This window comes from Neolamprologus brichardi, chromosome 17 (assembly GCF_056152115.1).
Source record: "Neolamprologus brichardi isolate AB-2024 chromosome 17, ASM5615211v1, whole genome shotgun sequence".
Taxonomy (NCBI): Eukaryota; Metazoa; Chordata; class Actinopteri; order Cichliformes; family Cichlidae; genus Neolamprologus; species Neolamprologus brichardi.
This window is the reverse complement of record NC_142120.1, coordinates 9,938,709-9,966,027: the sequence shown is the minus strand read 5'-3', so window position 1 is coordinate 9,966,027 and position 27,319 is coordinate 9,938,709. Positions and strand designations below refer to the sequence as shown.

At 41.1% G+C, this 27,319-nt stretch overlaps 2 protein-coding genes across 3 annotated transcripts; one reads left to right on the top strand and one right to left on the bottom strand.

Annotated features, from left to right (window-relative positions):
• Positions 1-1,601: 1,601 nt before the first annotated feature.
• Positions 1,602-9,970, top strand: ints13 (integrator complex subunit 13). The gene is made up of 17 exons (XM_006780662.3): positions 1,602-2,044; positions 3,026-3,259; positions 3,382-3,456; positions 3,583-3,785; positions 4,605-4,685; positions 4,793-4,883; positions 5,027-5,155; positions 6,362-6,446; positions 6,739-6,831; positions 7,752-7,841; positions 7,947-8,125; positions 8,223-8,387; positions 8,521-8,675; positions 8,768-8,998; positions 9,170-9,300; positions 9,462-9,597; positions 9,712-9,970. The coding sequence occupies exons 1-17, from the start codon at positions 1,997-1,999 to the stop codon at positions 9,746-9,748; spliced, it is 2,163 nt and encodes a 720-aa protein (XP_006780725.2). The 5' UTR covers positions 1,602-1,996; the 3' UTR covers positions 9,749-9,970.
• A 5,645-nt stretch (positions 9,971-15,615) lies between these two features.
• On the bottom strand, positions 15,616-25,915 carry LOC102775939 (uncharacterized). Of its 2 annotated transcripts, none has more exons than XM_087830956.1 (12): positions 25,008-25,915; positions 24,177-24,374; positions 23,718-24,095; positions 23,157-23,507; positions 22,694-23,068; positions 21,952-22,154; positions 21,739-21,840; positions 18,791-18,883; positions 18,269-18,379; positions 17,981-18,104; positions 17,541-17,771; positions 15,616-17,453 (listed from the first exon to the last, which is right to left on the bottom strand). In XM_087830956.1, exons 1-12 carry the CDS (start codon positions 25,372-25,374, stop codon positions 16,606-16,608), a joined length of 3,381 nt encoding a protein of 1,126 aa, XP_087687082.1. In that variant the 5' UTR covers positions 25,375-25,915; the 3' UTR covers positions 15,616-16,605. The 2 variants fall into 2 exon arrangements, with proteins under 2 accessions (XP_087687082.1, XP_087687083.1); XM_087830957.1 differs by having other exon boundaries at positions 22,694-23,065.
• Between the last annotated feature and the right edge of the window lie 1,404 nt (positions 25,916-27,319).

The following is a 27,319-nucleotide window of genomic DNA, read 5'->3' as shown; positions in this document are numbered from 1 at the left end:
ATTTTTAGGTGGGCTCTTGAAACAGGGGGCTCAAGGTAGGTGGTGGTGCATATGGTACTAAGGTGTCAGAGATGTAGCTGGGAGGAAAGGCCTTAAAAGTTCCAGTATCAAAAAGCTAAAACAGGAGTGATGTGATCTCTGAGTTCTGCACAGCCTGCACTCATTAAACATATTCTTTTGTTTTCTTTTTCTAAAGAAAAAAAAGGCTGTTAGCACAAGCCAGACATGATAGATCTTCAACGTAGATCTTATTTGTGAAATATATTCTAGGATGATAGAAAAACGATTTGAAGAATTTCATGGTGTAATAATTTTTTTCTCAGGCACTAAAAGAAGTATATAGACTCTATATTTAAAGTAAAAGTCATGTATGACTTTACTGCATTATAATGCAGTAGTAGCATAAATTTATTAGCATCAAAATATGCCTACATTAAATTACAGAGGAATTTGAACAGGGAAAATTTAATTTAGGGACAGACGATTGTTAGAGAATTGTGGATCAATATGGTTGTCATTGTGTAAGATGATTAGATCTTTAGCACCTCTGTTTTCTACACACACACACACACTCACATTTCACTGATCACATCACATGCTCATAGACACATTCACTGTTGCAGACTACACATGTTCTAAACTATTATAGAGCAAAACAGGGCCCGATGGCTTGGGGATAGAAGCTTGAGTCTCTCTGTCCTTGCCCGGATGATGTGAAACCTTCTACCGGATTGCAGAAATTGGAACAGTTTGTTGCCAGGGTGGGACGGGTCCTTCAGTATCTGCGCTGCTCTAGTCCTGCATGTATGTATGAGCCAATCCTAACACTAAGTGCCTGCAGTGTTTTCATGAGCATTGCAAGCAACAAGAAAGGAAACAAGAAGCCGAAACAACAACCAGCTAATCTGCTGAAAGAGAAAGGGCAATTCTAATGAATATTAAACTGTCCAAACCTGATGGGGCAGTACTGGAATCAACAGACAGAAAAGAATATGCATGACACTGTGTTGGTTAAGAAACAGAAAAAAGTAGGCCTTAAAAGGTTTATTGGAATTTGGTGACCTTGAGAACTGGGTTGTCAATGAGAATTTTAATATATCTTGAAATGCTGATTTACTCAGAACAAACTCCAGATTTCAGGATACTTGGTCAGTTAGTCAACTTTTGAGAGCTATACAACTCTTAACCTTTGAGTTATGAAATTATATATATTTATATATATAGTATATATTCTTTAAGTTACATTTAAGTGTTTAACTTACTGATGACAAAAAAGCTTTTTCTTCAGTGGCTTCCATAGAGATAGAATGAAGAAGAAGAAGAAGAAGAAGAAGAAGAAGAAAACCTATATACAGTGCACATAAAAGAAGTTTCAGAAGCTCTTAGTAATGACTTTCACGTATTAACACATTCCTTACGTTTACACAAGGGATTATAAACAAAACAATGTCAGACAAGCAAAAACAAACAAAAACAAAACAGACAAATAAGCGGGAAAAAAACTATGCGTGTGACTAATAAATCCAGAAGATGGCAGTAATAGAACGTGCTGCTTTAGAACGTCAAAGAAGAAGAAGAGGCGGAACACCTCTCAACACATTTCCGCCAATAACAAACCTGCTAGCTTGTAGCAACTTGAACTGTATTGTTTGTGCTTTTTTCCCCCAAGTGTCTGCAAAAAAATTGCTAGGCAACGGTTGTTTGGAAGTTGGTTAATTAGAAGACGTTTATCCTGGAATTACACAAATGCTACCATTAAATGTTTAAACCGCCGGTCATAAAGGTGAATCAGCAAATAAATGGTTGCGACTGGTGTTAGCTGACAGGCTAAACCGCTGCTCGGTGACATGCTCTTTTTAGCAGGTCGTTGGACGTTCGCATATTAATTAACATGTCCTGAAACGCGTCAGGATCATCGCGCTGCAGACGGAGAGGGGGTTTAACAGTCAGAGTGTGACTTAGAAAAATACAGATACCGGGGCTTTTCAGACGATTCATGTTGTTTCCAGACCGGGAAGCGTTACCTTCCCAAGTTTTCCACCAGGTGAGTCAACATAAATGGCAGTAAAACAGGTGGAAATTGACCCAACCTGAATATGAACAGTCATAGAGATTGCTTGTAGTAATATATAATCTATGCTGCGTACTTGGTTTAGGTCATATGAGGTCATAAATGTATTCTTTGTAAGGTTAATGCATAGGTTTATTTCACTCCAAAGACACCTGGGTTATTTTATCTAGGCTTCTTGGGATGTTTTAACCAGGTTTTGTTTATTAGAAAGCTTGAGGAAGTGTATGTACCAATTTAGAGATCATTTCCTGTCTTGTGTCTAAATAAGATACAAGACAGGACAAAACATAACAAAACAACTACTTCTTCTTCTGGGTGCTCATCTTCCATCTCACCCTATTGCTGGCATTCTCGTCTGTGTAACATCAACCCTCTGTATCGCTAATCCTGTCTATTGTTTTCAATCTCACTTAAAATCTTAGCACCTTCAGGTCTGCCACCTCCAGCTTGGCCTTCTGTCTTTTTGTTAGAATCACCATCTTTGAAAAATACATCATAGCAAGTCTCAATACCTGTGAACCTATCCTTCTCACCCCTGATACTCCATCCACTCCATCCTGTCTGCACACTATTCTTCACCTTCCTATTGCACTTTTAATTAAAGAAAAACAAACAAACAAGCAGGTTGTACTGGAAAGTGTTGGACTATGTAGAACCACAATAGAGGGGTGTGGCACACTGTCTAAATGTCAAGTGTAGGTGTTTTATACTGCTGAGATGTGGTAGTTGCAAAAGCCATAGCATAATGTCCATGTTAAGGATAATAGTAGCCCCAGATCATGCCAGAAATAGACCCTTCTTGGGTTCTTCTAATCTCCTCACTGTGGGGGGTAGGTTCAGGTTGTTCCTTTAATGTGTCAGGGGCCTACATGTTTCCTAACAAACAACAAAATATATATACAGCTAACATTCCTGTCTGGCTCTGTTTTTCTTATGGTTTATCTGACTCTGCAGATTTGCAAAATGAAGATGTTCTCTGTGGCACACAAGACTGTCTTCGTAGTGGATCACTGTCCCTACATGGCAGAGTCCAGTCGTCAGCAGGTGGAGTGTGATGTGCTGACAAAGAGCCGAGCTCAAGGGGTCATTCCTTTGGCCCCGGTGTCAAAGTCCCTGTGGACGTGTGCTGTGGAGTGCTCCATGGAGTACTGCCGGATCCTTTATGATGTTTATCCAAAGGACAAACTGGTTAGTGTCTGTTTTTTATTGTTTGTCCATCTAAGTGATATAATTATGAGACTGGACATGCTGGATGTCCACCTTTTGATGTCATCCATGCCACTGACATTTTCTGCCTCTTTATTTTCCAGGTTAATTACATTGTGAGTGATTCAGAGTTTCACATACTGAATAGCTGGAGGAGGGAAGATCAGAGCACTCACGAGGTAATCCACTGCACATTTAAACGGAATAAGCTGCCTGAATTGAATTAGTTGCAATATCTAACATCAACTTTGTCACACTTTGGAGACATTTCCTTTGAACTCAGTGTCTCCCATCTTTCTTCATAGCTCATGTCAGCTCTGGCAGCTGTTGGGCCACCAAACCCTCGCGAGGACCCGGAGTGCTGCAGCATCTTGCATGGCCTGGTAGCTGCAGTGGAGTCATTATGTAAGATCACAGAGCTGCAGCATGAGAAGCGCATCGCTCTGATGGACACAGCTGACAGAGTTGCTAACAGAGGCCGTATTATCTGCCTAACTAATGCTAAAAGGTAAACAGAGGCCACGTGTTCAGTGCTTCAGCTCTTTATTTTGTCTGAGTCATAAGAATAACTTATACAACTGTATCACTGAAAACCTTGTGCAATGTGAGTTAAAGCCATAATAAAACTCTCATCTATACTTGGATGACGGTTACCACACAGCTAATACAGTGATGGAAAGCCCATAACAGGCAGCTAGAAAAACAGTCCTTTTACACGCGGGATACTAAAACATATTGGCTTCACTTATCTCCTGAAGAAGCATGTTTTACCAAATGTGCAAGACGTGTTGCACTTCTGGCAAAAAGCATTGTCTGCATCAACTCTAGTGAGGTGTAACCAGCTTTCTAAACACTTTTTTTGTTTGTTTCCTCATTGTCGCTAAGAGAAGAGTATGTGCTCGTCCGTCACAGGCTCAGAGAGAGAGAGAGGTTTGAATGCATCAAAACAGATGCTGAACAGTTTCTGAACTACCCTAAGTCTTTTTTTTTTTCAAACCAGTTTTGTTAGGTAATATTTATTTAAATTTATTTTTTTAATGATAAGAATGTATCAACGGAAGAATTTTGTTTATAAAAATAGAAATTGCATTGCTTTCTCTCTGAGGTAACACGAGTCAGTCTTAGAACCTGCATGTTCAAAAGCTGTCAGATTGATTGGAAGGAGTGCATGTCTGAGGGGGGCTTACATGGAACATGGGTCCTTTGTCAGCAGATTAACAAACAAACACATGTGCCTCTTTGCAGCCATGTACTCTTGTTACACTTGTCATTTTACTTGTCCATAAATGTCCATAAATTCCTGCTCTTTTTGTTTTTTGTCGTGCAGCGACACACATGTGCGCATGCTGGAAGACTGCATCCAGGAAACTATTATAGAGCAAAACAAACTGGCAGCAGGCTCTGACAGGTCAGTACGCAGCAAAGAAAGACTTGTCCAGATGATCCTGACTTGGTTATAAAAAGTGGAACTCTGGTATTGCTTGTAATATTAAAACTCATTGTTGTGGGTTTTAGGCTCATGGCCATCCAGCAGTGTGAGCTGGTTCTAGTTCACATCTACCCACAGGGTGAGGACACACTGGTGTCTGACCGGCCCAAGAAAGAGGTGGGTGAAAAGCTTGACGGTCAACGTTTAATTAAAATCAAACACTATAGAAAGTGAAGACGTGTTAACACTGAATTTCACCCAAACCCCATTTAATCTATCACAATCCAGCTTTTCACTGTGTCCCTCTCTTTGTGTCTCAGATCTCTCCTCTGCTCACCAGTGAGGTGCACAGTGTTCGAGCTGGGAGGCACCTGGCCACCAAACTCAACATTTTGGTCCAGCAGCACTTTGACTTGGCCTCCACCACCATAACGAACATCCCCATGAAGGTAAAGGCCATCTTCGTCCTGCCTTTTATCTGCTCTTGCACATCTTTTGCCAAAATGTTGATTAAAATAACATGTTTGTCTTTCCATTCTGCTAGTATAGAAATCTATTTTTTTTTAGAATACAGTGCACTTCTCACTTTTTTTTTTATTGGACTGATTGGTTTTATGTTTTGTTTTTTTTTAATCCTCTTTTCTCACTCATATCCACATTTTGTTTCTTTGCTTGCTTATAAAGTGTGAACCCTCGCTTCACTAAAATAACCCAATGCACTCTAGTCGCATCTTTTGTTTGATCTCATCTGCATGTCGATGTGACTGTGAACCTGCTGCTGGTTTCATGCTGTATTTTCTGTTTTGCTAGCCCACATTAAATGTTTGCGAACAGGTTAGTACTCTGATCACACACACATCAAACTGAGGAAGGGGGCAGAGTTTGCATCATGTAGTGTGTATATTTTGAGCGTTAGGGTCATGAATTTATCCTGATGTGTCAGTTGGATCAAGTAAAGGACGGGCAACTCTGGTCTCATGTGGACTTACGAAGTTCAAATGTAGTTTTAAAGGGATTTGATTTGTGGGGAAATCTTTTTGGTCTGATTGTAGAGATTATTTTTATGACAAAAACTAAAAGAAAACTTCAGAATTTGTTGCATTCAAGTGTTCATAAGTGGAAACATCTGTGACCAGCGTTGCCTCTTCTGATTTATTAAATTCTGTCAATGTGTAGATGCCCTAAAAGTGTATCAGACTTCCCCTGCTCTCTATCCACCCCTTGAAAACGGTCTCTCTTCCCGAGATCTTCCATTTAGTGTCTCAGTGTGTTCCATTGTGCTTTTTTTTTGTAACTAGTTTTTGAGCGCATCTATCCCTTCAATCTGGATTCCAGCTTTTCCAGCTATCCATGTACTGACTTTTTTTTTTCAAATTGATAGTAGTGTTGCCCATATTCAGAAGTAAACAAGTCCTATTATCAAAACAAACCTTTTAAACACATCAAAGCATGTTTAAACTGAATAATAATCTCTGCTTTAAAACTTGGGTCATTGAATGAACCAACATTTTTCCTTTTACTTTGTTTATCGTTTTGCCCTTTGGGACATGAAATCAGCAGTGTCGATGTGTGTTTGTGCATTTGTGTGAGTTTGAACCTTTTAGGAGCTGACTTCACGCTGACCTTTGTTTGTTAATGTCTCTGTGGGTGGACAGGAAGAGCAGCATGCCAACACATCAGCTAATTATGACGTTGAGCTCTTGCATCACCGAGACGCCCACCTCGAGTTCTTTAAAAGTGGTGAGTGCCCACGTTACAGGTCTGCCTAGCTCTAAATGAGCCAGTTAAACAGGTCAGGAGGTTGAAACTGTTGTTTTCCCATTGTAAGAAATGCTGTTGAAACCTCCAAACCCTGCTACACAAAATAAAGTATTTCAGAAATCTTGCAAGAATTAGGTGGAGCGTGTGCGTCCTAGCTTTAGTTGGGAGGCGAGGTACAAGCTGGACAGCTCAATGGGCTCCTTGTTGGTGTTTTGAGTTCTTAATCTTCGAAATAAATAAAATATGTCAATGTTGTGTTTGTGTTGTGTAGGAGACTTACACATGGCGGGGACCAGCACTAGAGAAAATGGACTCAAGGAGACGGTTACGTTAAAATGGTGTACTCCACGAACAAACAGCATAGGTGGGAAAAATTGCAACAAAGAATAACCTCACTCATTCTTCCTTTAAAAGGTTTTACAACACCATGGTTTTACAACACTATGGTTTTACAACACCATGGTTTTACAACACCATGGTTTTACAACACCATGCATTGTTTATTTGTTAAGTCTCATAAATCTATAACTTATGTACAAAAGTACACAGAAAAAATACCACGTTTAAACTGAGACATGGTACTGTCTCTTCAAATGAATTCGCTCATTTTCAATTTGATGGCAGCAACACGTCAGTGATACTTAAAAGAACAAGCTGGTTTACAGCTATTTATTTTAACTGACTAACAGGTCAATTTTCAGAAAAATTGTGAAAACCTCCACAGTACGTAAGAACAAAAACATTCCGAAAATGTGGAGAAATCTCTGTGCACAAGAGACGAGGCCCTCAGGAACGCCACTGGTTATCAGACTTAGGCCACGCTTTCTTGAGTTAGAATATTTATCCTCAAGTCTAATTTAAGCAGCGACATTTGTTCAGTTTATAGTTTTAATGTATTTGTTCTGTTAATTTGCAGACTAGGTATACACAGTATATTGGCAAATATTGGGATTGTGGACTGATATTAGCTATAAAAATAGCTTTTAACGATGACAGCGCCTGGTCCTAATATGTTGTCTCAGTGATTTAGAGCTGGAGAAATCAATAAGAACAGAAACATAAGAAACAAAGAAAAACAGAACAGTATCTGACCAGAATTGTACAACCTGTGCATCTCTGTTACAGTGTCCTTCTGGGATCTTGTTATAAAATAACAATAATGGTTGTAATAGACAAATAGTTACCATCTAGGGGGAAAAAATGAGTCATCAGTGAAGGAGGCATTGTTCATGTTTTATGTTGTAATTAATGGTGGTCAAAAGATCTGTTTTTTTTCCACTTCAGAGCTACATTACTGCACAGGAGCCTATCGCATCTCCCCCACAGATGTCAACAGTCGTCCCTCGTCATGCTTGACCAATTTTCTCCTTAATGGTAAACTGGATTCATCACAATTTGTTTATTTTTTGCGTTGAAGTTCTATTTTTTTTGACTGTTCCTGCAAACTGCTGATTATTCGTGTTGATGTGCTGATAACAGGTCGGTCCGTGTTGCTGGAGCAGCCGAGGAAGTCGGGTTCAAAGGTAATCAGCCACATGCTCAGTAGCCACGGAGGTGAGATTTTCTTGCACGTGCTCAACAGCAACCGCTCCACCCTAGAGGACCCGCCCTCCATCAGCGAGGGCTGCGGAGGCCGTGTGACAGACTATCGCATCACTGTATGTACAGCTCCCATCAGCTGTTCAGAAATATTCAGCAAAGTTGATCTGATCCTAAATGTTTTTGTTTTTTTTGTTTTTTACATTTTTTCCTCAGGATTTTGGTGAATTTATGAGGGAGAACCGGCTCACTCCTGTGTCAGAATCTTCCCACGATCCCTCAGGGAAGCTGCCAGCTGAGAGGGCCAAAGCTCAGCTGGAGCGCCACACTCGATACTGGCCAATGATCATCTCCCAGACGACCATCTTCAACATGCAGGCAGTGAGGGCACCATCCAGGAATACTAGTCTTCCTGATTATCAGTGTTCTTTCTTATTTCTACCAAAGATTTGTCTTTTTCCAGTTGCCCCACACCCCCCTTTAGCACACGTCTGTGTCGTTTTTGCTCTATTAGGTGGTTCCTCTGGCTAACCTGATAGTAAAAGAGACTTTGACAGATGAGGATGTTCTCACCTGCCAGAAGACCGTTTACAACCTGGTAGATATGGAGAGAAAGAACGACCCACTCCCTATTTCCACTGTAGGATCTAGAGGCAAAGGCCCCAAGAGGTATTACCTCAGTTGTGATCATTTTACACTCCCCAGTCCTGGCTTACCAGCGGAAATCAGCATTAATATTTCCACATAATTATTATCTCCAGGGATGAGCAGTACCGCATAATGTGGAATGAGCTGGAAACATTAGTGAAGACTCACGCCGGGGCGACTGACAGGCACCAGCGAGTTCTGGATTGCATCATCGCCTGCCGCAGCAAACCTCCAGAGGAGGAGGACCGGAAGAAGAGAGGGAGGAAGAGAGAGGAGAGGGAGGACAGGACAGAGAAAAATGGCAGCAAGGAGACGGACGACAAAAGCTGGCAGGACTCAGAGAGGTCAGTAGTGCCCGAGAACCTTCGGTTTGTTTTAGCAAAAATAATTTAGTCTATCATTTTTCCATGTGGATTCACAGCTTATTTTTATTGAGCTTATTGGATACAACAGAGAAGAAAGAGATAAAAGAACCTAACTTTAATATTTCTGATGTATGCTCCTCTGTCTCAAAGACTAAAGGGTTTGATGGATAAAGATGAGCAGGAGTCGGAGGTCATCAAGGATTCCCCAGATTCCCCAGAGCCGCTCAACAAAAAGCCTCGCTTAACCTCAGAGGAGATTCAGCCTCCAGAAAGATTGAAAGGTACCAACAGTTGACACCTGATCTCCTTTCATAATACGATACAGAAGCGCGGATACATTTTCACTAATTTATTGACATTTTATCACAGTATAAGGTACATTTTTAAAGGAAAATAACACCACACAAACTATTTGTATGTTTTTGATTTGCTGTCTTTGCAGGTCCTGTCTCACTCCTCACTATGTGGAGTAACCGAATCACTGCAGTCAATTCCAGGAAGCACCAAGAGTTTTTTGGAAGAGCCAGCTCTGTGAACAGCAAGTTCGAGTTGTACCAGCACCTCAAAGACGAGAACGGGTGTGTTCAGTCATCTGTGAAAGTGTCATTATGCTGAATGAATACCATTCTTGTTAGTGCGGTTTGTGTTCATGCTCAGGATTTAAAAGAACTTGACATTGTCCTTGCTTACAGGATGGATGTTCATGAAAATGGGAAGGCCACCAGATGATGTTTCCACAGCTCCAGCTCAGCCTTTCTGCAGATGAGATTTTGGACCACAGTGATTTTAAGACTGCCCAAAAAAGGACATCAAATTAAAATAGATGGTGAACTCTTAACAAGGAATTTCTAATTTTTTTACTCCTAATTTTGTAGTTATGCTGTTCACATGTTGCGTAACACAATAAAAACTGCCAGTAGAGAATGTTGCTGTTGGCTTTTGCACAAATCATGCTCAGTTTTATCTTGTCATTACTTCATTTGTCTATAGAGTATTTTGTTTTTCATTGAGGAAAGATGTCTGCAGTGTTCAGTGTAAGACTCGAAGTAGGAATTCATAATTCATAAATGTGCGTAACCGTATGTAAAAGCCAAAATCAGAATAGAATTTGGCCATCTCATTTCTAGGTCATCTCCTTCAAAAAGCTCTGGAAAATAATTTTAGATTTCTCTCTGGAAATCAGGCTCTGACCACTTACACTTTGCCAGAATACCGAACCAGCGACTTGATTTTAATCCAGAGGAAGAGCAGGAAAGTCACAATGAGGCAAATCCTGAAATTAGAATGGGTTCTGGGAGTGTTTTAGCTGTTGGATTTGCGCAAAAAAACAACAACCATTCATTCGAAACAACCTGCACATAAAGACTGCCAGGCATTAGGACAAAGTGGAAGACCACATAGAGGATTCGCGCAGAGGGATGGTGTCACAGATATGGTGACATGATCGGTTTAAAGAGGCTATTTAATCTTTTGTGATGGGGAACTCTGGGAGCATTGATTCTCTGAATTCATGGATTTATTTGTGGAACTCATTGCCAACCACAGTCTTTTTATTTGATCAGTGTGGTTAGTCTGATTTGGCCCATTTCTCACAGGCTGTAATATCATAGAAATGAACTGTTAAAGAATCTAGGTTATTTATGCAGCAGTAATGTGGTGCAGATCCAAGATCAGAGGTGGCAAGGTGCTCAGGCCATGTCTGTCTTGGGCCACAAAGAGGAGATCCTGAGGTGCAACTTGGAGGTCCACTTTTACAGAAGCACCATGTATCACCAAACCATAAAAAACTAGCCAGGCAGCCACAGAGCATCCACCTTATCTACCTTTGGATCCAAAAAGGTTTCAGGGGGGATTGTGAAGTGAAAGGGGAAAAAGTGGTGATCAGAGCTGGAACCGACTGCAATATTGTCAGTGGGAGCGTACGAGATTATGTTCTAGGTTTCATTAAACACAGAAAATAATATTTATGTGAATATGAAAATGTCTGTGGAGAACGTGAATATTTAATGGCCGCTTTAAAAGGCATGAGAAAGTGGGCATGTTTGGGTTTTGGACTGCTGTTGGACTAAAACTATCGAGGGGGAAAAAAAATCTGTCATTTTAAGCCTCAACAGTTGTGCTGACACATGTCTTATATTTACCACAGCAGCATTTGTTCTTCATGTTGGAAAACTGAGACATCTCAGGCATGATTGGATAGTTAAACTTCTTTACACTGACGGAAAAAAGAGTTTCACTGGACCAGCCGGCTGAAGGCCAAAGAGGCTGCACGAGTTTGACGTCTCTCCTCTAGGCTCCGTGTCTGAATGCAGTGACCGGCTCCTGAGCAGTAGGGGGAGCCACTGAATCAAAACATCCTTCAGATATTGGCCTTCTACTCCAAATGATTGAAGCTGCACAAGTTGCACTCTGCACTGCTTATTTTGAAAGACTCGTCTTTGAACATTGATGAGACTCAAGCCATTTAAAGGAGGTTTGATGAAGAAATGCTAATTGGCAAGATATATATTACAGTAATAGTGACCTGAAGCCCTGAATTTAACGTCTCTGTGCAACAACAGAGATGATAGTACTTTGAGAGGGGCCACAGTTAATACCACATTTGGAACAGCAGATGTCTCAGGCTGTTCACTAAAAACGCCAGGCTCTGGGGGTAAGTTGGTTTAATTGTCCTCTATCAGGCTTTCCACTCTGTACATGGCTGATTTTGAGATTAAAGGCTCCAGCTCAGTTTGTCTAGACACGTTCAGCTGATCTAATAATGTGGGCAATGACGCATCCCGAACATCAAATCCTGATTTGTCCCAGATGAAACTGAGGATAGATTATGAATTGTATCAGAGTGCTCATCTAGAAACAGCCGAGTAGGTGGTACATTGTTTGATGATGACAGTGCCTGTCATCCTCTTTTGAAAGTAGATGAGAAGCAGACAGGGTCTGTGAAGGGTGGATTTGGCAGTGTTTTAGTCTTTGGAGAGAAAATGCAACACTTCGGGTCAGCCCACTACAAACAGAAAGAGTGTAATATTACATTTAACCCTGGAATTTAGACTTTATAGAGTCAATGTTTTTACATAAATTAACACAGAGAAACTGCTTTTAATTCAACTCGAACACCTTGAGTGATTTTTGGAGCGTTCCAGCTGTTTGCTATTTATAAATAAATCAACATTGAAAAAGACTGCCATCTGTTATTCACCAACAGAGCTGGGAAGTGTCGGAAGATATTTTGTCACTCCTTTGTTTTTCTTCCCCCCTGGCAAACATTTCAATGTTGAATAACTGTAGGCTGTTGGTCTGCTGACATTACCACAACGTCGGTTCAAGGTGGTCATCCACCCATCCATCCATCCATCAAAATTCCCTAACTCTCATGCTGCCATTATAATTACTAGAATAACAACTCAGAGGTGCAATCGTAGCTTAAAAAGTGACTGTGTTAGTGTGGTGTTGTAATCAATCTTTATGTGATTCTCAATAAAAAGGCAAGAGTATAACACAACGATCTGTTTTCCACGTGTCCTATGCTTGTTGTATTTTTCTGACTACATTAGGCCACATATGTCCCTCCATTCATTCATCCACTGAGCTCCATTCAGCTGTGGGCTCTCTTTCAAACAAGGTCAAGTCATTACAACATATGATCTGAATGACTAAGAACCCGGAACAATCCTACATAGTCATATAGAAGTCAACAGCAGCACACTTACCACGTGAACTCACTGTGGATTGGCTCTCTGAGTCAGTGTGGTTTGTTCTGTAAGATTCTGTCTAGAGGGGGGTTTCCATCTTATGAGGTCCCGGGGTCAGACAAGTGGTGAGCGGTTCTTCGCTGATCGCCCTCTGTGGCAGCTTGGAAGTAAGAGATTGAGGTCAGCGGCAGTGAGGGGTGAATACTGTGTGGTCTACAGGATGGAAACAGTGTTGAGAGAGCTTTGGTATTGCAACTTTCCCAGTCATTATGTGAGTCTTGGACTTTGAAATTGGAAACTTGATTTCCTGCCTTTTGGCGTACATTTAGGTACAAAAAAAGAAGAAGCAAATACCTTGGGTCTATAGTGTGACTGCAATTTCTTCTGTCCAATAAGTTGGCTGATTGAGAGTTCTTATATTTGCATGGACAGTGTATGTTGGCTTAGCTAAATCAGACAGTCATTCCTCATCTTAGCAATGAGAAGGCCCCAGAAGCTGAGCAACCCAATCTCCCATGGCATCTTGCTTCTCAGCAAGCTCACCTTGCCTATAAACTCGGGGTTTCTCTTGTTTTAGTAAGTGAAAACAGGGAGACAAAACTGAGGAGCAAATGCAGGCATAATTCAAGAGTCGCAGAAGGTCGGCCCAGGCAATCCTCTCCCTCTCAAAGCAGGACAAAATGTCTCTATTAGAGACGGAGGCAAAACAAATTTATTTTTATTGACTTTAAATATCTCTGGAAATATTCCAAAGATAAAGTGATGCTACTAAAAAGGATTTTATAATTTCCCACCTTCTTACCATGCTGAGCTCTTCTCAGTCACTCTTTTGTTCAGCATTAGCTAATAAAAGTGGGCAGTGCATTTCTGTCCATTGCAAGACACTTTCATGTGGTATCCCGCAATCCTTTATCAAAGGCAGAGCAAATAGACTGTTGGTTTATTGACTGAATATCATCTAGTGGGTCAAAGTGTTATTTCCATCAGCCAGTGATAGCTGGAGGTCAAAGGTAAACTTGATGTTTAGCAGTCTGGGAGACCAACACTTGTGGTTTCAAACCTCCTGGTGATCAGTTAATCAATTAACAGCACCTGGCTGCTACTTATCCTCTTAATTCCTGTGGAAGCAGTAAAGGCGTACCTATTAATTATTTATACTGCATTTAACGCCCATCTACTTGAAATTATATCAAGAAATATTAACATATGAGGCTGCTTTTTGGTTGGAGTTCTTGCATAAACAACATTGATCATACCAACTACACTTACCATGGTTATGTTAAGTATGACATGTATTCGTGTGTCTGTCTTTATGTAATGGTCGTGTAGCCCAGTTTCTGGAAATAAGCAGAATGCGTAGGAGGTGCCAGGTGCTGTCAGGTGTCAATTTCACACCAAATTTCACACCCTGCTCAACATCTTCTAAAGACCACAAAGGTAAATAAAAATAAACAGTCTTATAAATCTGTAAGCAAAACAGTTCCTTCCAGTATTTTTCATGAAAACATCATCATTTCTTTCAACTCCTGATAAAATCCTTTTTGGAGTTCACGGCTGCGACTGTATATTCCACTGGCTAAAGATGAGACGAATCTGTCTCGTGTGAATGCTTCACCACATTTGTGATGGTATGAAGTTGCACATGGCAAGGCCAATTAGCACATCCATTAAGGCACCATTAATAATGAATGACATATGCTGTCATCCAGGTAACATCTTTGTTAGGGAAGCTGCTGCTTATTTTCAGCAGGAATGGGAAACACGGGAAACTCTAGCAGTTGGTCTTTTAAGTTTCTAAATCCTTGGAGTAGTTTGGAATTATATTATATTTAGAGGTACGCAATAAAACAATAAATAGACAAATAGAGTTTGAGCTTAACTTGGAACTTGCTGGTCAAAAACAGAATTTTGCAAATGAACCATTAATCTTAAAACTTAGTTTTTGAGATTAAATCTTGTTGGCTGCATTTCTAGTCGAAAATAAGGCAGTATATAAGATATAGAGAGAGTAAAAACAGACAGACAGCACTGTGATATGAGAGCATATGACAGCTTGCTCCTGTGCTGCCATGATTAGTGTCTTTCAGTCCAGCTTTGTCCAGCCATTGGTAGGATTTTTGGATGTCAGCCACTTCTATCTCTACCGGTGGTACATACCGTGTAGGGGCTTCCATGGTGGTTCTTGGGTTTCACTGAGTACACGGTCGGTTGGGGCCATCTTCCTGACGTATTCGTGGATGTTCGTTGTCTCATCCTTGACTTTGATACTGACATGAAGCCCTGGTCCCTCGACACCTGACACAGACCTTGTTGATCCGGGCGACGTCCATTCTTGGCATCCCATCGCTCATCATTGGGGCAGTGGCGGCATCTACCAATACCTACTCATTTCTTTCTTCTCATTGTCTTTAGCATAGCTGTCAGCCTGAGCAAGCCTAGTCAACAGTAACAGCTGTAAGCAGTTGAAATCAGTCTATGCTTGAACTCTTTAATTGTGTAGAAACAGAACACAGAAAATGGTGTTGAATAAATTAGATTACATTTATTTTAATCATATATGTTTTCAGATTGGAACCAGACCACGTATGGTTCACCCAGCTCATACGAAGAGGGCAAATCTGGCATGATCTTGCCAAATGCCCTTCGGCATCTTTGTCCCTTCTACATGTCACTGATTTGCATAGGAGCGCTTTGTGGTATGGTTTGGGGGTTTGGTAATTTTTCATAATGGGCAAATTGAAAAATGTTGCAGCTCTGTTGTGTCAAATCAAGAGTCTTCATATGCATTGCTGCTACAGCTTCTATATCTATTCCCAATGTCACCCATAAACATCCATAAATCTAAATTTTAGGCATCAAAAAAAATGGATTGTTGTGGTGGTTAAGGTTTCAGTCATCCAGAACGACATTTGGTTGTGCATTGTGAATTTCTTTGTGTCTTGTTTTCCTTTGAAAACATTGTGTTGATGAGACAAAGAGAAGCAGCGGATCAGACGTTGAACCAGAGATCAAGAACATCTGTGGAGAATCTTGATTTAGATATTAGATATTTAGATAGTTGACTATTTAGAGATTTTGTTCTTATAATTTGGCTGAACTTACCTTCTGATAACTATACACTTATGAACCCAAATACAATTGACATTTAAACTTTTGTTATTTGATTTTTACTCAAAGTAGCAACAGCTTTTATTCATTAACAAATAACTTCAGTTTGTAGCTCACACAAACTTTTAAAGTTACCTGTGTGCTAACCGGACTGTTTATGGGATATTAGCTTTACATAGTTTTCAAAAACATTTGCCTAAAACCCAACAGATCCCCAGTTTGAGACCAGGAGGAGACACAAAATGTGCCCTCGGTATTACAGAAGTAGCCGAAAGAAACACAGAGTTACATCGTTTCCAGCAATTAAGCTGGTTCTTTAAGCAATAGTGGAGTTACAATAAGTGAATGAGAACTTTTAAACTCGTGAATGAGAACTTTTAAACTCAACTGCTGAAACTAAAATATTTTACACTGCCATTTTTTTTAAAGGAGACCTATTATGCTCATTTTAAGCTCCATTTTTTTTTTTTTAATCTTATCACAGATACTGTTAGAGCAGCTTTGAATGACTTGTAGTTGAAAATATACGTTATATATCTCTGTGCAGCCTCTTAGTTTAGTCACTGTTAGCTCTCTGTTGGCTCCTCTGACTGTTTGCCCCTTGTGGGTTTGCTCTAAATGACATCATAAAGATCCAAGAGAGGAAAAAAACCCCATTGGCGCAAGCCAAGCATTTATAGCAGTCTAAAGCCTGAGGTTTTGGCTTCTTTGTCTGTTTGAACGCTGACCTCACAACTTGAAAATTTGGACAGAAAATAAGTGGTAGCATAATAGGTCCCCTTTAAATCATTTGTGAGTCTCAGCATGTGTTTTGAAAGTTTCCTCTTGCCGGAATATTTTACCACACTTCAAACACTGGAAAGACTTTTTGCTCGAGTGTATCACCAGGTGTCTTTTCTGTGCTCTCAAAGTGCGGAAGGACTTTGGACACAGCGAGCACCTATAAGGACTCTCCCCCGTGTGCTGGCGGGTGTGAACGGTCAGCAGGCACTTTGCGATGAAGCCTTTCCCGCAGTGTTTGCACGTGTATGGCCGCTCGCCTGTGTGAAACCTCATGTGAAGCCTCAGCTCCCCAGAGGACAGAAAAGCCTTCCCGCACTCTGTACACAGATAGTTCTTTTCCCCTCGGTGCATGCGCATGTGTCTCGACAGATGCTGGATTGATGTTTTTCCGCATATGGGACATTTGTATCGGCGGTCTCCTGTGTGTATACGGACGTGCAGAGCAAGGATATTTGAAGACCTAAAGCCTTGACCGCAGTACGAACACAGATATGGAGTCTCGCCTGTGTGAATCCGACGGTGCACTGTCAGCGACCACTTGGAGGAGTACTTCTTGTCACACTTGTCACAGTGGAATGGAAGAGTGTGTGTTTTAATGTGGCTGGTTAGGGCTGATACATCCTTTAAGACCTTCCCACAATACTCACAAGTGTCCGTTATCCTCCTCATCTTAGGAGTGAACGTTTGATCTTTGACTCTCTGAAAGACGCAGTCTTTCCCAGGATCTGTGATGGGATTAGATTCCTGGATCAGATGCTCTTCTCTGATGTGCCTGAGAAGTCCTGACACATGGCTGTCAGAGTAGGGACACAGAGAGCAGGTCTGCAGCTGCAAAGGTGCACAATTTAAATCTGAAAATGGGAAGATAATGAGGACTCATAAAAATGTGGAAATTCAATGGAAAACAGTTATTCTCAAAGGCGTCAGTGCTTGCATACCTGAGCAGTATGAAGATGCCATGCCATCGCTTTGTTCATGTTTTAACTTTAGGCCTTTAATTTCTTTCCCACAGTCCTTCACAGCTGGCTCTTCGGCCTCGCTGTAATCAAACTGTCTTTCATCTTTGCTGCTTGAAAGCTCATCCAGTTGTGCTGAAACATGCTGGAAGTTTCCTTTGGGATTAAACAACAGCTTTGGCAAAAACATATTCTCATCAGCTTGAGAACAGCCTACGAGAGACAGAAAAACACATTAAATACTGATGTGCAGCCTTCCTAATACAAGTTTTGTTGTATTCCAATAGATTTAACTTCTGAATAGTTTGATTTCCAGGCCGAAAATTTAAAACTTGAGTTGATTTTGAAGCTTATTTACTTATTAACAGTTTAGCAAGCCCAGTCAGCTGATCATATTTTAACCACGGTAGTAACCTATTCACATTTGTTTGCGTTTCCTGACTGTTGCTGATGGAAGTTCAGTAGCGCCTTCAGCTGATCAGGTTCCAGAATAAGCCGTGCACATTCTTCTGTGAGAGAGGGAGCGGAGCTGAGCCACTGTGCAGTCTGTGAAAGGTTTGCAAAACACTTCATGAGAATGCGGTGCACAATCAACAGAATAAAGCATGCTGACACATCGCTGATCAATTTGTATTCAGTAGTTTGCTTAAGGTCATGGAGCACTACAGTGTGTGTGTATTGATATGAAAGGCCACACATTTAAACCTTACCTGTCTAATATCAGGGATTGGTAAGAGATTATCCAGCCTGGAGATGAATTTCCACACCAAAGTTTGCAATGTGACATCATACTGTTTGCCATAGTATATGGAGAAGACCTCCTAGAACAAACGGGAAAACGGTCATTTCATCTCACTTTACCAAATTTGAAACAACTCTCCAACTCAGATTTGTCCAGTGGATAGACACTTCTTCACAGGAATTTTGCAAAATGTCTGGATAATCCAGTTAATCAAGATAATCTAGTTTTCTAGTTAAAAAACATAATTCTTCCATAATGATAGCAAGGACTGAAAATTTTTGTGTAATTCCTATTAAGACGTGTATCTTTGTCCTGGATGTTTTTCATGAAAGTCTGAGATGGTAAAGTGGAAAGAATTGAACTAACAAACTGAAACATGAACTTGTTGCAAAAGCTGAAATGGAAAAAATAGTTGAGCTCTTTCTTCTCTAATAAAGTTCAGTCATTACATATTTTTCAATTATGATAACTGTGTTACTGTGCGTCTCACCTTATAAAACCTCTGTCTCTCCTCTGGGTCCTCCAGTATGGCATGAACAACCTCCACAAAGTTGGACTTTGAATTTTCCAGCTCGGTGGCATCCTGTCAAACAGTGTCAAAGACAAACATGTTTAACATGTATATGCTGGGTTCTTTAAACATAAAAAAAAACATGTTTTTAATGATTTGATAATTGATAATAGAGTGTGAGAAATGTGCTGAGATCTGGTCAATGTGTATTATAGCTGAAGGACGCAGCCCACAGTCTCAGGATTAAACATTTGGAGGCTACTTTTAATTTGTACAGAAATATTAAATAAACAGAGTTTTCCATTTGAATATGTGAAAGTAAACTAGGATTTTAAAAAACAAACAAACATCACAAGAGTTTATTCAAAGCTCAAAAGCTCAGTGAAACATCAGTAATAAATATGCTATGAAAAAAGCAGGGAAAAAAAATCAAAGAAGCTCAGTTATGAAGAACAAACATGGGACCAACGCTGAGCTTAAATGGGAAAGGCGTGTTCGGTGTCTCAGGCGGAGTATAGACTAGCCCTAATTTTTAAATGTTCAAGGGGGTTAAGGAAGGAATGTTACTTAATTTGAGCTGTGAAGTTGTTGTTGACCTCAGACCTTCTTGCTCTAACAGCAACGCTTCAAATGGTACAGTGGGGCAAAAAAGTATTTAGTCAGCCACCGATTGTGCAAGTTCCCCCACTTAAAATGATGACAGAGGTCAGTAATTTGCACCAGAGGTACACTTCAACTGTGAGAGACAGAATGTGAAAAAAAAAATCCATGAATTCACATGGTAGGATTTGTAAAGAATTTATTCGTAAATCAGGGTGGAAAATAAGTATTTGGTCACCTCAAACAAGGAAAATCCCTGGCTCTCACAGACCTGTAACGTCTTCTGTAAGAAGCTTTTCTGTCCCCCACTCGTTACCTGTATGAATGGCACCTGTTTGACCTCATCATCTGTATAAAAGACACCTGTCCACAGCCTCAACCAGTCAGACTCCAAACTCCGCCATGGCCAAGACCAAAGAGCTTTCGAAGGACACCAGGAAAAGAATTGTAGACCTGCACCAGACTGGGAAGAGTGAATCTACAATAGGCAAGCAGCTTGGTGTGAAAAAATCAACTGTGGGAGCAATCATCAGAAAATGGAAGACATACAAGACCACTGATAATCTCCCTCGATCTGGGGCTCCACGCAAGATCTCATCCCGTGGGGTCAAAATGATCATGAGAACGGTGAGCAAAGATCCCAGAACCACACGGGGGGACCTGGTGAATGACCTGCAGAGAGCTGGGACCAAAGTAACAAAGGTCACCATCAGTAACACACTACAACGGCAGGGAATCAAATCCCGCAGTGCCAGACGTGTTCCGCTGCTGAAGCCAGTGCATGTCCAGGCCCGTCTGAAGTTTGCCAGAGAGCACATGGATGATACAGCAGAGGATTGGGAGAATGTCATGTGGTCAGATGAAACCAAAGTAGAACTTTTTGGTATAAACTCAACTCGTCGTGTTTGGAGGAAGAAGAATACTGAGTTGCATCGCAAGAACACCATACCTACTGTGAAGCATGGGGGTGGAAACATCATGCTATGGGGCTGTTTTTCTGCCAAGGGGACAGGACGACTGATCCGTGTTAAGGACAGAATGAATGGGGCCAAGTATCGTGAGATTATGAGCCAAAACCTCCTTCCATCAGTGAGAACTTTGAAGATGAAACGAGGCTGGGTCTTCCAACATGACAATGATCCAAAACACACCGCCCGGGCAACAAAGGAGTGGCTCCGTAAGAAGCATTTGAAAGTCCTGGAGTGGCCTAGCCAGTCTCCAGACCTCAACCCCATAGAAAATCTGTGGCGGGAGTTGAAAGTCCGTGTTGCTCGGCGACAGCCCCAAAACATCACTGCTCTTGAGAAGATCTGCATGGAGGAATGGGCCAAAATACCAGCTACTGTGTGTGCAAACCTGGTAAAGACCTATAGTAAACGTTTGACCTCTGTTATTGCCAACAAAGGTTATGTTACAAAGTATTGAGTTGTATTTTTGTTATTGACCAAATACTTATTTTCCACCCTGATTTACGAATAAATTCTTTACAAATCCTACCATGTGAATTCATGGATTTTTTTTTCACATTCTGTCTCTCACAGTTGAAGTGTACCTCTGGTGCAAATTACTGACCTCTGTCATCATTTTAAGTGGGGGAACTTGCACAATCGGTGGCTGACTAAATATTTTTTTGCCCCACTGTAAATGGACTGATTCTTATATAGCGCTTTTCTACTCTCACGGAGTACTCAAAGTGCTCTATACAACATGCCTCATTCACCCAATCACACCCATTCTCACAAGCACTTTATCTACACTTCATGCTTTCTAACGACATTCATACTCCGATGGATGCATCGGAGAGCAAGTTGGGGTTAGTATCTTGCCCAAGGATACTTGACATGCAGACTGGAGGAGCCAGGGACCGACCTTCCGATCAGTAGGTGACCTGCTCTACCTCCTGAGCTACAGCCACCCATTCAAATGATTTTGCATGTTAGGACTAATGAGCAGGCAAAGAGCAAAGGTGCAAAATAGGAGTGCAAAGACTGAATGAATGCATGTTATACACATGATAATTTTCCATTTGATAACAACGGGGCATCCATTTAATGACCACTGTGTTTGCAAAATGGGAAATTGAAATAACTAATGCAACTACTACTTTGTTGTTTGCTTATTTTCATATTTCACTAATTTGAGAAACACGATTGTTTTTGATTTAAAAAACATGTTGCTCAAAGTTACTAAAAGCTCAAGGCTTTCAGCAAAGAGCTGGAGGCCAACCTATTTTCATCATTTGTGCTCAATTTTTGGGTAAAGACGTTTTTAAAAGTCTGAAAGAAGATAAAATGTATACAGAGTGAAACTGTACCTGAGAAACCTACCTCCTGTTCACAGCTTAAGGTGAGGTCTCGGATGACATTCAGGTGGGGCTGGATATTCAGCAGGTCAGTCGTGTTCTCGCTGAGACACAACTCCAGCACAAGCTGAAAGAGACATTTTCAAATGCTAATTAATGATCTACACTAATAAAGTATTTTTCCCCCTTAGTTTGTTGTTGAATATTCATAAAATATACTCTAATGTGGGCCTCTCACCCTGGCTCTCAGTCTGAGTAGGAGTTGCACTCTCTCTCTGGTTGTCAGCAGCTCTGGAGCCACCTCCGTCACTAACTTCACCAGCTCCTCCACCTTTCTGTACTGCGCCACATTACAACACTGAACCACCTGCCAGGCAAAGGCGCACATCAGTCGCAGAGTTGGAACCAGGAGGCACAACGAGGAGACGGACAAACGGCAGCCTGCAGAGAGAATAAGAAAGACTGAAAAATCTAAATTAACAAGTAAACGAAATTGGCATATTTAATTGTCAAGCTATTATTTTGTGTCTGTAAAGTCTAAAAAGAGCATGTTTTAAATTGCAGGAAGTAAAAGCGGAGTTAGTGGATTGAGAAAAGGTTAGTTGATGTGTATGAAAGCTTTGAGATTTGCTCCCTGGCTTGTTTTTAATTATTACCGTGTTACAACAAGGTTGTTTGGAATTCACAGGGTGAATGCTTTGCAGGAATGCAGCGTTGAGTTTCTATTCATGGATCCTGCATAGTTTAGGTGGAGCTGATCTTGCTTAAGAGGTGTCTTCAGTTGTGGAAGGTCATTTAATCCGTAAACTATTAATTGTAAAAATAACACAAATATTTGATCGTACTGTAACTCACTTTACTGAAAGCTACAGCAAATTTAGTCATCTTGGCTGCGATAATCCCTTCCACACAGAGACCCACATCCCATCATGTTTACTGCAGCTGCCACTGTAAAGTGAATAAACAGGAGCTCATTTTACCCTCTGCTGTGTCAGGTAGGCTCTGCTGTGATATCTGCAGAGATGCACGCTGTGAATCTCTGACTGGTTTAGTTTCAGTCTCTGTCTTGCTGCGACTGAGGACTTTATCCATGATGGCAAACCATCTGCTTTTTTGCTTTTCCGGGTCTTCCTGTGCCTTGATCCTTCTGTACTTTTGTGTCAGGAGTGCTATTTTCGACCTGCATTGACTCGTGGTCTTATCAAAACCCTGAGTGGCGAGCTCGGAGCTCAGCTGAGCGAAGGCTCTCTTGTTTCTCGGATTTGATCGAAGCTGCTCCTGGACGCTTTCCTCTGCCCATCGACTGAGCAGAACTCTGACTTCGTCTGGTGTCCAAACAGCCCGCAATTTATCTGCTGGAATAAAAAAAAAAAGAATATAGCAACAGATCACCAAATTTTTTTCTGCACAAAACCATTTATTATTAAGTTTTAAACAACTTACCATCCACGTGCTCATGTTGTGGTGATTTAGGCTTTTTCTGCACAGCGCATGAATTCACCTCTTTCAAAGTCGCTCCATCAGCATCAAAAACACTATCCAAAATAGCAAACCAGTCGCCTTTAACAACTCCATATGGCTCCATGTGCTTAATTTTTTTGTACTCCTCTTTAAGCTCATTCACTTTGACGCTGCACTGACGTGGTGTCTTGTTAAACCCCACCAGTGATAGCTCACTGCTGAGGTATGTGAAAACCTGATCGCTTGCTGCGGTGAGAAGCTGTTTCTGAATGTTTGGTTGTGCCCAAAGTGTCACCAGCACTTGGACTTCATCAGGCAACCACGGCGTTTCATCTGAAAATGCACAGAAATTTAAGAATAAAAAAAAGTGCATGAATTATGACTTATGTTTACCTAAGAAACACAAAAATAGTATTTATTATAGAATTAAAAGTAATCAATTTGAGAGATAACTTGTCAAAACCATAGTTATGAGGACACAGTTAGGTCAATAACTACTCTTAATGGTAGGAGTTATTTCATAGTAGTTTATTTCCAACTTACCATCTGTATCCACATCCAGGGCAACGGCCTGTACAGCTAGGGAGTGCACTGTAGAGGAATTCTGCACTGTCTGTGAACGCTTTGCTGTGAGAGCCTGGGAACTGAGGACTTCATCCATAATGGCAAACCACACACTGCTGCTTCCACCCCTGTATTGGCCGTTCTTGATCCTCTTGTACTCCTGCTTTAGCTTTTTGATCTTCTCCCTGCATTTCTTTGGTGCTTTGTTAAAACCGAGCAATGCCAGTTTGGAACTGAGACAAGTGTAAACTTTATTATTTCTCACGTTGAGGAGAAGCTCCTGTTGAACCTCGGGGTTTGCCCAAAGCGTCAGCAATGCTTGGACCTCTTTACTCGACCAACAGCACAAGGGGGTGTCTGTGAAAGTAACAGAAAATTATTTACTCAAGCAGTAAAGCAGCCTTACTTGTAAATATGTTTAGTTTGATAACTACTTGCCTTTGTTTGATGTTTGTACAGCAGTGGAGGTGACTGGATTGCTTGTAGAAGGACCATCAAATTCATGAAGCTGAACAGAATAGAAAGAAGATACTTGTGGGGTCCCTGCAGGACAAGCTTCTGGTCTGGGCAGAGTGAGTTGCAGTGAATGGGTGGATGTCGTACAGCTTTCTGGGGTGTCTGTTACAGCGGGTGGACCTTAAAGAGACAAATAACTAATTAAAATTGGCAAAGCTGGGAAGTTAATGTGTTATTCAGTACTGTCCAAAAGTCTTGAGCCACCCTCAATTTCTTTGTTTTTCTATGTAAGTGCCTTCTCTCTCAAATTCACGCACATTCATAGTCCGATGGATGCATCGGAGAGCAACTTGGGGTTACTCCAAAGACATTTGGCATGCAGACTGATGATTGATGATTAGAAAGAGTAGTAGATTAGTAGCTATACATCGTGAGCTACAGGCACCCCATATAAGGCATAACAGAGTTTGTACAGTTCTAAGGTGCTTGAAAGTCAATATTTGATATGACCATCTTTATTCCTCAACACACCTTTTACTCTCTTACGCAAGCCTTCTTTTGGAAATTAAATGAAGAAAAAAACTTTTCCTCTGAAAATGGTCAGGTCTGGATTCAAAATAAGTGAAAAGGCAGCCAGTGCAGCTTGCATCAAGTTCAACAGCTCAGTAAACTAAAATACAATATAACATACAAAAACAAACTAAACAGACAGTAAAATAGAGAAGAGAAGCAAGAATCCATATATAATCTAACTGCTGTTAGTATTTGCTGTACTTTGCATCTGTATTTAATTTATTTCTCTCTCTAACTTACTTGCTTCCACATCAGGAACCATGACTTCCAGTACCAAAGAAGACGGCTGCTCTCTGCTCTGTGTCCGGGCACTCTTGTCACCCATGATAGTGTCCATAGCATCATACCACCTGAAGGTCTTTGTGACTGCCTCACTCCTTTCACCGTGTCTCCTCGTGTTTCTGTATTCTTGTTTAAGTTTCTTTATCTTGGCTCTGCACTGTTTAGCAGAGCGGCTTATTCCCAGAGCAGCCAACCTGCCTGACATCTCCCTGTAAACGGTCTCGTTTCTGAAGGATTCCTCCAGGTCACGCTGGATTTTCTCCTTTGACCACACACCGATAAGCGCTCGGGTCTCTTCATGAGACCAGTGCACCAGCGGCTCCATGATCTCTCCTTCCTTGCAGTTCAGAAATCCAGAGCAACTAAGAGAAGCTGGAATGTTTTCACTTCTTTCTTTTCAACATGGCGCTCCTTCCTCCTGTCGCCTAAATGACGTCACCTCATTGGAGCCAGTGAAGTAGAGCGTTGCCTGGATACGGCTCGGCTGAGGGCGGAGATAGTGGTTGATTACGGTTTGGCTCGTATAGCGGACCAGAGGCGTGCCATCCTGGGCCAGTGGAAATGCGCGGTTAGGTGCCACATTGGTGACGGAAACCGCCCCGTAGTTATGGACTGAACTGAGACCAGTGTTGCCAACCTAGCGACTTTGTCGCTATATTTAGCGACCTTTTTTCTAAAAAGCGACTAGCGACAAATCTGGCGACTTTTTCTGGTGTTATTGGAGACTTATTTATGACGACTTTTTGGCGTGAAAGCGCGTATTGCTCTTACTCTCAATAAGCAGCGGGTGCACCTCGCCCGTGCCAAAGCGCTCACAGGCCGAGGATAGTCCTCCCCCAGCTGCTATCAGGGCAGGAGATGTTCACACCTATGCGTCCAAACTGCAAATGACTCGCGCATGAGCGAAGCCGCTGCTCCCGCACTGACTGTAACACAGTCAGTTCTTCTTTTACTGTTATGTTGTTTTGTGGACCACAAGGTTTAAAACTACTTATAAACACACACAAAGTAACTCCACCAGAGTGCCTATTTCGGGTCACTTTTGCCGGTCCAAGCCCGGAAAAGGAGCAGGGTTGGAATTGTTACATTAAAAAAAAACAATAATTTCTAAAAGAAATTTAATTTGTAGTTCGTTGTTTTTTTTTACTGACTTTATGTCTCTTCAACGATGTTATTTCTCCAACAGTGTAGGTTACAATTACATTAGCATGACCAATTATGCTAATTAGATGACGATGACGTCATTTAGCGAGTTCTACCGACTTTTAGGACAGCCAATAGTGATTTTGCTTACTGAGGAGTTGGCAACACTGGACGGCACCACGACAGGGTGTTTCCATGAAGTGGAAGCGGCATCAGTTTTACGATTTGGTTGGAAGTGGCACACTTAAAATCCGACGGTTTCTTTAGTTATGGTTCCGGCGATATAAAGCCGGTAAGCGGTTTTACAGTGCTGTCGTACAAATGGTTACAAGAAAGCGAGCTAGCTGTTCCTGGACCACTGTCTTTAATAGAAGGCTTACTATACAGTCACATAAAACTAGGTTTAAAACATTTTAACATACACATAAAAACATTTGTCTCAGGATAAAAGAAAACAGAAAACTAAAAAAGGAGTGGCATTTCTTTACATTTTACTAGGTGAATGGGAAACGGTTGCAACAATTTATTGCAACATATGCAAACATACTTGGTTATTTAATAATAATTTGAAAAAAAAAAAGACTTCAGACACAGTCTGAACACTCATAGGCAAGCCTTGTAATTTCTTGAAGAAGTCTTCAGGAATAGTTCTTTAGGCTTACACATCCCAAGCGTTTGGTTATTACCTCTATTGGAATCACAGTTTTGGTGAACAAGTTTTGTTTGTGTAACAGTCTGCTAGAGTGTCTAAAATTCAGTTTAAAATTGTTTCTTTGCTAACGTGTCTGTTACGTGTAGATACAACACTGGTTCATCTCTTGAATTAGGTGCATTTTGATGCTTGAATGACTTGAATTGATGAAGTGGCTTAATGGAAGAACTCATTTGACAATGGTCAGACATGGTCAGGTCAGAGAATTGTGGAAAATGACTGAAAATGCAGCCAATATCCAAACTTTGAAAGTCACTTTAAAAAACTCAAGAAAGCCTGTTGGAAGCAATGAGGGGTACTCAAGCCTTTTGCACAGTACTGTTTAAAGAAAATGTAACTCTTATACTTGTTTGAATACTTGGCCAATTATTTTGAAGTGCTGTTTAAAGGAAATCCTTAAAATGCCCTTAAAAAT

What these genes read in the sequence shown, in the direction of transcription:
- ints13 (XM_006780662.3), top strand. Translation starts at nt 1,997, where the DNA reads ATGTTGTTTCCAGACCGGGAAGCGTTACCTTCCCAAGTTTTCCACCAG. An exon ending in TTTATCCAAAGGACAAACTG is followed by an intron (nt 3,260 to 3,381) that starts GTTAGTGTCTGT and finishes TTTATTTTCCAG; the next exon opens with GTTAATTACATTGTGAGTGA. An exon ending in CCATCTTCAACATGCAGGCA is followed by an intron (nt 8,388 to 8,520) that starts GTGAGGGCACCA and finishes TTGCTCTATTAG; the next exon opens with GTGGTTCCTCTGGCTAACCT.
- LOC102775939 (XM_087830956.1), bottom strand. Translation starts at nt 25,374, where the DNA reads ATGGAGCCGCTGGTGCACTGGTCTCATGAAGAGACCCGAGCGCTTATC. An exon ending in AGAGACAGAGGTTTTATAAG is followed by an intron (nt 18,380 to 18,790) that starts GTGAGACGCACA and finishes CGTTTGTTCTAG; the next exon opens with GAGGTCTTCTCCATATACTA. An exon ending in GTCAGGAAACGCAAACAAAT is followed by an intron (nt 17,772 to 17,980) that starts GTGAATAGGTTA and finishes TGTCTCTCGTAG; the next exon opens with GCTGTTCTCAAGCTGATGAG.